This window comes from Nannospalax galili, unplaced genomic scaffold (genome assembly GCF_000622305.1).
Source record: "Nannospalax galili isolate Female #2095 unplaced genomic scaffold, S.galili_v1.0 scaffold264, whole genome shotgun sequence".
In the NCBI taxonomy this organism is placed as follows: Eukaryota; Metazoa; Chordata; class Mammalia; order Rodentia; family Spalacidae; genus Nannospalax; species Nannospalax galili.
Window position 1 is genome coordinate 1,875,334 of NW_008352391.1, and position 9,734 is coordinate 1,885,067.

Genomic DNA, 9,734 nt, shown 5'->3' on the forward strand with positions numbered 1-9,734 from the left:
GCTTGACACAAATCTATTGGTAAGATTTTTTAGCAGTTACAAGATCTTTAAATTTCAACATTGTAGTTTAATTACTATAGAAAAATCATAAACCTATATGAAGTGAAAATTAAACTTACTTATAAATGAAGTTTCTCCCAAGTATCCTCTTCGTTTAAGAACAACATCTAGAAATTTGGAATCTTCGTTGATCAAATAATATTCCTTTTCAAAGGAGATCCATGCCCAATTCAGGCGAAAATGCTGGTTGGTCAACTTGTTTCCACCTGGAAAATAAGAATGTAAAGCCCCACATTACTGCTTTATTGAATGAATGGCCTTAAAAATTTCACAAACTATGCAATTTAAAAAACCAATACTGCTAACTCTCTTTAATATACAACTCTAGAACACGTGTGTGGGGATATGTAGTGTACTACTCAGTGGCTGCTATACAGGCATTCACCAGCTGACATGATCTTTCAGGAATTTCCTGCAGTTTTAGGATGGGAGATTGATAGGGAGTAAAAAGGAGACAGCGAGGTGGTTTGATCGTAAAACAGCGTATCCATGTTGCAGGTTGGTTCACTTGCCACCAGGTGCCACTGGAGAGCAAGTTTTTCTCCAGAGGGCTGCAAGTCTCCTCTGCAACGTTCTTAAAAACACATGGAACTTCACAAATACCTTTTTCTGGTTCACAGAACAATTGGGTGGAAGGCTTTAATTATAACCACTTAAAGAAAAACAAATATCCCTTCTCCACCCCCCTCCCCACTAGACTCCACTCCATTCCTGAGAGCAAACAGACAGCTCTTTTCATTGATTTCCACTCCCCTCCCACCTTCCCACCAAAATGGAGCTGGCTGCCAATCAGGAGGAAATAAACCTCTCTTGTGATCTCTGTAATGTGAAAGCTACTCTGTTGGGTAAATGAAAGAGAAATGGTTATCAGCTGATCACTCTGCACCTACCCCTCTACTTCTTTTGATCTAGGCCAATTATTTCAGAGTAAGGTGAGGTTTATAAACAAAGGCATCAGTAATTCCTTTTAAGCCTTTCTGGAAAAGGGTAAGAAAAAAGGTCCAAATAACAAACCTAGCTTGAGGCGCAATTTTATTTCTAGTTTCTTCTTCTCTTTAGAAATTACATAAAGAGAGCTACAGTAGAGAAAAATGAGATGGGAAAATGTCAAGGCTTTTGTTGGCTGATAGCAAAAATCTACACAAGAAGAAAGTAGAACACATGAAAATGTTCTCTTTTTCTTCTGTAGGCCCAGTTCACACTAAAGAATCAAGAATACCTTGTGCAACTGGGATTCGGTAGGGAAATCTGTTTCCTTGCTTATTGTTGCTTGACTCGTAACTTAACAGCTCAGCCATTTAGACAGGTCTATGGCATGTTTGCAGGAGGTGAAAGATGGCTTATTATTTGATCCTGTCAGTCTTCCCAAGAAGCCAAAATACATTTGTAAGGAAGCATTCATTGTAATATTTCCTATAATAGCCCCCAACCTAACTACCATTTGGGAACTGAACTTGAGTCTTCTGAAAGAGCAGCCAGTGCTCTTAACCACTGAGCCATCTCTCTAACAGCTCCCTATACCCCATGCTTACTTTTTTGATTAATATTTTAAGTATTAAATATATAAGGTTAGAGATCAGGATATTTTTTTTGTATGTTCAAGAAAGAACTTTATTCTACATTTTGACACTATGAGTTTACTATCCATAATTATCTCCTGCACTATGGGTCATCCCAGTTCTGGAGAGAAGAGTCCATGGGCTGGAAGGCTTCTCAGACCTGGAATGAAAGGCTCACTCATTTCATTTCTTATCTGGTGCTTGGCTTTCTGTGGTCCTCGGTTTCCTAATCTGGAGAGTTGCATGGAATGCTGTAAATTCTCACCTGTGACTCCACCGAGATTCAAGTGAGCTAGCCTATGATACACACACGTATGCCCAAGTTTACCCTGCACGTCCACTGCCAGACACTCACCTGCCTGAAGTCTGCTGTGGTTCTCTCTCATTTGCTCCATTTCCCTACAGCTACAGCGCAAACTATGCTAAACTGTCTTCGTGAATTTCCAGGTTCATCTTCACCTACCCTGATTATCCCATGGCCCTCTTATCCACTCACTTAGGGGTCAAGCCAGACATCAGATAGCTAGGAGGATCTGTCACCTTCACTCCTCCTGACACCTTTGTCTGGGCTCCCTTTCTCTCACCCTCTCACCATTTCTTGCTGTCCAGCTCTGCAGCCAGCTCCTCTCTGCCAGCCCCCGGCTCTCACGCCTTGATTCCTCCATATAATTGTGCACTTAGTGGATCTCTGTCTCTCATGCTCTTCAACTGTATTAATATACTAGTTGCAGTAATTTATTCCAGAAACTAGAAATGTCCTCAATTCTTTTATACTACTGTCAATATTTCTGATTTTCTTAGAAAACATCTGATTTCTAAGGAAATTATTGCATGAGGATGACTTTATGCTGTATTCCTGTATTACACTGTGGTTCCAAGAGCACAGGTTTTTTTCTCAAACTTCTTGTCATGTTATCCCAAGACATTCCTTGCCCATCTGAACACCTACCATTTTATAGCTCTACACTTCCTTTTAAAATTATTTTAGTCTCATGTTCCCAGAGTCCAGTGTGATAATTTGCTACATATGTGTGATGATTTGACTCAAGTGCAGTGATTAGATCAGGGTAGTAATCATTTCTATCTCTTTTAAACATTAAAAAAATGTACTGTTAAGTAGAGGCTAAGAAGGGTGGGTGAGTGGGGTGTGGAGTATGATGGGTAATGGTGCCACAACACGGATACAAGGAATAAGTTCTAGTGTTCTGTAACATGTGGGGGGTGTTAGAGCTCATATAGCCTGTGTATATTTTGGATATTGAGTATCTTCCAAAGGCTTGCATGGTAAAGGCTTGGATTACAGCCCCATAGCACTAGTGGGAGGTCATGAAAAGTTAGGAGATAGAGCTTTAGTGGAACAAAGTTAGGTCATTGGGAACATGACCTTGAGGAGGATATTGGGATCCCAGACACATACCCCCCTTCCTTTCTTTTTGCTTCCTAGCCAGGAAGCATGAGGTCAGAAGTTTCCTCCACCCTCCCTATGATCTGTTGCCATGATACAGGGTCAAGAATGAGGCCCCAACTGATCATGGAAACCAAAGTAGACCCATGCTCTTATTATGATAATTATCTCAGGTATTTTCTTACAGCAAAGAAAAACCGACGAATGCAGCTATTACATATATTTTATGAATCACTAGAGGGAGGAGTCTGAAGGTTCCAGTATGAGGAAATGAGAAAGAGATGGAGGACTAATTACACATTTAACCAGTACACCTGATTTGATCAGTACACCCAGACTGAAACGTGCCGCTGTGCCACTACTTCTTTTATGGTGCTACACATAGACTTCAGGGGGTTGCATATTGTACTGTTTTCTGCCTAGAACATTCTTCTCTTTTTCACTCTTGACAATTTCTATTTCTCTGAATTTGACAATTCTAACCAGTTTTACGATCTGATCCTTCTTCCTGAAGTAATCCAAAAATATCAATCTCTTTTAAATACTACAGGCTGAAGAATATTGGGTGGTGGTCTTCTCTTCATCCTCTACAAACCAGACCACCTCTCCCACACCTTAGGATCAGTTAACACTTTCCACAATCTCATTTCTTCACTTAGTTACTTTCTGTTTGATCATGTTGTCTCATCCCACTCTAGCCCAGGAACTAGGAAGGCAGGCAGTACATTTTGCTTATTGTTAGGAAAATGGTCACTGAATGAACTAGAACTCTCTTGTCTTGGTTGATGGAAACACTTCATTTCCCATGTCAATGAATTTCTAAGTAACCTATTGCTTTTAGCACTGAATCTTTTTATTTAAAAATATAATTATTCTTAATGATATGTCTAAAATGTCTTTTATTTTTGAACACTATGAGTATTTTTAAATTATGTGTATGAACCATTGTATATGAACTATTGGAACTGATGTTTCTCCAAATGACACAAGAATTATTGATGACTAAAGGGCTTCCATTTCATTACAAGATGGAATAGATAGACAGAGGGATACCTCATTTCATTCCTACTGAATTTATAAGATTTATATATACCATTTCCAAGCTAGCACATACGTTGTGGAAGGATTAGAGTCAAATTGCTGGTCTATTCAGTTTTGAATCACATATAGATGGACACATATTTCACAGGTCCATCCATCACTTTGAGATTTCATTAAAGTAAAAATCCAGAAACAATATTGGGAAGTTTTGCTCTGTGAGACAAGGAAATGGCTCAGACTAATTATCATAAGACTTTGGAATTTACTTTAAAACTGGGATTTTTAGGTAGATATTTAAGTAGAGACCACAAAGGTAAGCCTATAAAGCTTAACTCCAAATACAATTAAACACTGCCATCACTCCTCTGAACAAAACACATGTGAGTCATATTTAGTTTTAGACTTTATAAAATCTCAGCAATCACTTATATAGGAATGATAGAGGGATTTGAGGAACTAAGCTTAGCTTATTGTAACCCCATTTATTAAAGCTATGATCTTGCAGAATTGAACTGCGTTTTAGCTAAAGAATGCAAATCTATCTTGTTTAGTGCACAGCAAGTAAACTCCGCTAACCTTAATAAACGGGAATAGTTCAGGTTAATTCTGTAACCAGGGCTGTAGCTTACTGAATGCAAAACTTTAAATGAAATTAAACAACTTAGAAACCTGACAAAAACTTTTACTTACATGTGATTGGCTGCCTTTGGAAAATAGATTCTCTGCCATTTCAGATGCCTGAGGAGTTGGTCTCAAAGCCTCACAAGAAACAAATTAGCACCCATAGCTTGTGCCATAAATCCACACAACAGGTGCCTCCTGACAGCTGATAACCACACTCCCAACTGCTCTGTCCCCAATCCTTGACACTAAAGCCACTGAGGTGGTGAGAGAAGCCCCCCTTCAACTTCTCCAGCTGGTCTTTAGGCTTCTATGTTTTCAGTTCAAACTCAATAGTTATTTTAGAATAACAAAGAGTACCAAATCTTTAATAATCCCTCCCTAAAAAGACTGGGTTTCTTGATTTCCCTGAAGACAAAACACACTTTTAATAATGACACCCTGTGCCACACCTCTGACTTGTGCTGTTGAGGGTGGATGCCCAAACATTTAAGTGGAAATCAAATATATAGCTATAGCAAAACAAAAAAATTGATATAATCTTCTAAACAGCAGAAATCAATATTTAAGGAATCAGTTAGTGAATAGAGTGCTTGCTTAAAAATAGGTATTTATATTGGACAATATTAAGGTACTATTATCTAATTTACTGGTGAAGTCAGACAATGTGATTTTTAAGCATATTTCAAGATGTCTCGCTCTCTTAGAGGATGCCAGGTTTCAGTCTCCATCAGCATCAGAGCTGGTGATTGCGGCTACACTTACATAAGGGATTCATTTCTGTAGAGGGTCATTTCCAATGTTGTATTGCCCTGGACTCCTCAGCATCTCTGTCAGCTTGTGGAGTCTGATTTTCTGGCCCTTAAAGTCAGGTCGACTTTATTGTTTACTGAAAACTGTCTGGTGCAAAGCAGAAGCCAACCTGGGTCTTTGGGTCCCTGGGAGGGAGTTGTCCTTCTGCTATGGCGAACGTCACATGTGCAGAGACAAAGCACGCAAGCCAGACACTGGCATATACTGCAAGGCATCTGACGTGCAGCTGAGGGAGTGCACAAGAAGGAGGGATTACTTTAACCAATGGGGATCAAAGATGAAGTCATGGAAGAGATAGTGTTTAAGTGGGCCTTAAGTCAGGGTGGTATTTGGACATCCAGGGAGAGGAGGGCACTTTGGGAAGATTAAGTTACGATAAGGAATCCAGTAAAAAGAGAACTTCAAAGAAATCAACTTTGCAGAAGCTTAGGGAATTTGCTAAATATTAATTTTCTATTCTTTTTTCTATTTAAGTGATTGGACATTAGAGACAGAGAAGCAGTAGGTAAAGTGTACCCAAAGTTTGCCTGGAGGGCTGGGCAGGCTCACCCTGAGATGACTCAGATACACAGTTATGAAGAGCTTTGACTCTAAAGCATTCGTAACTGATGGGCCAACAGTTTTCATTATTTTCCAGACACTTAATAAATTGAATGATTATTTTAGTCTAATTAGAGTATTTTAGTTGAAGGGATTAGAAAATTGCTGGCATGGGCAACGTTTGGTCACTGGTTCATCATTTCCCCTTTGGTTTCACTCCTGACTTCCACGACCTTTTATGTTTCAAGATAGACGCAACATGGAACGAGAGTCAGACCCACAAAGTAGTCAAAGGACATGTAGAGAAATGTGTAGAAAGATACGTAGCGTGACAAAGATGTGGGAGGTGTCGAGGCATATATGGGACACCTGCTGATTTCTTTTGGCTACACACACCTATGTAGTGATCTTTTAAGCCATTTCCAGGAATGGCACAAACAAGTATGCACTTCAGAGCCAAGAATAACAGAGACAGGACATCTTTATAATTGTCTCGTGAGCAGCATTGAATTCAGCTTAAGGATGGCTTAGTTCACACTCTACTGGCAATTCTTTTTTCAGAAAAAATTATTATTTAGGCAGGGCATGGTGTGCACGCCTTTAATCCCAGCACTTGGGAGCCAGAGGCAAGTGGATCTCTGTGAGTTTGATGCCATCCTGGTCTACATAGCGAGTTCCAGGCCAGCTTGGACAACAGGGAGACCCTATCTCAAAAAAAAAAGTTAAAAAATTATCTATTATTTAGTGTTTTAGGCTTGGCAACAAGTGCCTTTACCAACTGAGCCACCTCACCTGCCCTTCTCTTTATTCTTGTGCAAACTTGACAGATAAGCAGTTAGTTGTCAGATGATGTGGAGGGGAGGCCGACAAACCCTTAGAAACCAGTGGTGTCGCAGTCCATGCTATGCCATGTAGTTTTGTCCTTTGGGATGTGTTTGAGCACATATATTTCCATAAAGGCTAAAGAATGGGAGGGACATAATATGTATTAGTACATGAGGCTCCAAAGACCTAAATTCATGCTCATGGACTGCATCAGAGGCTGGTACAGAGTCCACCACATAATTTTTCATGTCCATATTTGGACACCCCCCCAATCAATATGAGGTGATTTTGTGGTCAGCCTTGGACATAAGTATGTGGTGTCAAAATGTTTGAATCACCTAATACTCTGCCTTCTTTTGTAGCTCTTATTCTATAAACATTTTCATTTCACAGTCATTGTAGTAGCACATTTTTGTTGGTGATTTCATTGTTAAACTGTCCCCAGTCTACAGTGCTAAGGTAATTCATAAAGTGATGCTATGGGATAGAAGCATTATCTGAGTGTGCATCCCCTCCACCGTCAGCAAAGACCCTGGAGCTAATGAACAGAAAGAATTCAAAGGAAGAATGGAAGGTGAAGGCCAGTTTCTAAATACCTGAGATGGAACTGCAGAAGAATGAACTCCAGAGTTCAGAGCCTCCACCTTCAGGAAAGCATTTGGAGGCTAGTCAAAGCCAGGAGGCTGGAAGGCAATTGCTTCTGATGGATGAAACCAGCAGACCACAGCTGGGTAGGAGTTGCAAGCCTGAGCCTGCAAGGCTCCCTTCCTTTTCAAGCACAGTCCAGGGCCCCAGCCTCAGAACCCTCCTCCCAACAAATAATAAATTAAAAAGGGAAAGAATGTGCTTGTTTTTAACCCAAGCAACTACAAAGGAACCATCCATTTGCATTTCTTGACCTAGGGTTTAAAAGTCTTTCCAGAATCAAGCCTGACTGGGTTGTGTCACAGGCCACCTCTTCCTCCTCTAAATCCTCAGCCCTGGGGACGGAAAGTCTTCAACAGCTGGTATGCCGGCTAGGGTGAGGAATTCGGGCCACACCCACAGAGGTCAAAGGGCAAAGCAAACACCAGTAACTGCAAGGTGAAGTCTTACCTACCCTGTGAACCGCACTCCATTAGCATCTGGAAACTTAAAGCTAACAGTTATTTTAAAACGTGTCCCATGAGCAGCTAAACATATTTTCTTCCTTCCTTCCTTCCTTCCTTCCTTCCTTCCTTCCTTCCTTCCTTCCTTCCTTCCTTCCTTCCTTTCCTTCGTCCTTCCTTCCTTTCCTCCTTCCTTCCTTCCTTCCTTCCTTCCTTCCTTCCTTCCTTCCTTCCTTTTCTTCTCTCCCTCTCTTCTTCCCTTCTTCCCTCCCTCCCTCCCTCCCTCCCTCTCTCTCTATCCCTTCCTTTCTTTATTTCTTTCTTTAATTTTCCTACCATGAAAGTGTAGTTGTATTTACATAAGAACAGAAGTTAATTCAAGAAACAATTATGTAGCACAAATGCAGGCATCAAGAATTTCAGGGCAGAAATGAAAGATGGCTAGCTTCTAACTGGTTGTTTTTACCAAACTAAAGTAAAAGGAGGGCTGTGATTTGAAGGAATCACAAAGTAGTTGTTGTATTGTAAAGGAGGAATATGCTACTTGGAGTTCTGAGGCTTTGTCTAGTGATCTTTTAATAAGGTTATATATTTAATCATCTCAAACATTAAATATAGAAGTATGAATGGATGGATGTGTATATATTTTTTAATTTGGGGGAAGGCCTTACTTTTTTTCTCTTTAAAACAACTTAAAACCATTTTGCTCCCATTTTTCTTGTTTACAAACAGAAGTGAAAATGTAGGCAAACAAACACAATCCTTTCATATTGCCTTTACAGAGAGCAGAGCTAAGGCTGTTAGATCCACACCCTCGTCGGCACCTTCTGGGGAAAAGAAAAAATACCACAGCAAACACCTGGCGCAACAAGATTACACGCAAGCTCTGCCTGAAGCTACAAATAAATTTATTAGATCTCTGGCAACACGTTCTTAAAATAAACTTAATAGCCTCCAGGTCTCTGTTCAAACCAAAGCCTAATTCCTTTTGTGGCGCCAGAGCCAGACATCTCCCCCACCCCAAGAAGAGGGGTGGGGGGGAGGGGGAGTGGCCCACCATCCCAGCCACCACCTCCCAGAGCAACCGGTTTATCACCACTTAGTTCATTTCCCCTGGAGGTGAGGCTGCTGTCTAATTCCCATTAGAGTAACAGTACCACAGCTCAGGACAAGGCGACAGGGGCAACCCATAGGCATTACAACCCACAGGCATTACAACCTACAGGCATTACAACCCACAGGCCTTACAACCCATAGGCATTACAACCCACAGGCATTACAACCCACAGGCATTACAACCTACAGGCATTACAACCCACAGGCCTTACAACCCACAGGCCTTACAACCCATAGGCATTACAACCCACCTACATTTTGCATTATCTTCTTTCTGCCACTGAGTTATAACCCCAACAGGAGTCAAAGTTTAAAAGAGGGAAAAGATGACAAAAGTTTTGTCTATTTTGTAAAAAACAAAAGCTCAACCTTCCATTTCCCTTGTTCTGTGAGTACCACCTTTTAAAGTTGATGGTCAGAGTGAAGGAGTTTGGTTGAGCTGAGAACAGAAAAATCATCCTATGAATTAAAATATAATGACCGAATTTAACTCAGTAGGCTGGAAGGTTCGTACCAAACAAACCCTTCTTAAAAGTAATGTTTGTTTAGTTTGCCAGTTCTTGAAATCTGAAAATGCAGACTGAAATCTGAGTGGTTTATGTATTCTCAGCTCTGCGTTTTCAGCAGCAAAATCAAGATTCTGAAGTTTGAAATTTCTTTTTTTTT

At 40.5% G+C, this 9,734-nt stretch overlaps 1 protein-coding gene across 1 annotated transcript in view; it reads right to left on the bottom strand.

Moving 5' to 3' along the window:
- The window catches only part of Frem2 (FRAS1 related extracellular matrix 2), a 171,125-nt gene that overhangs the window by 93,685 nt on the left and 67,706 nt on the right, over positions 1 to 9,734 (bottom strand). Inside the window, exon 3 of the mRNA XM_008849363.1 lies at positions 120 to 266. Within this exon, the coding sequence (XP_008847585.1) occupies positions 120 to 266 (147 nt within the window). The remainder of the gene's footprint in view (positions 1 to 119; positions 267 to 9,734) is intronic.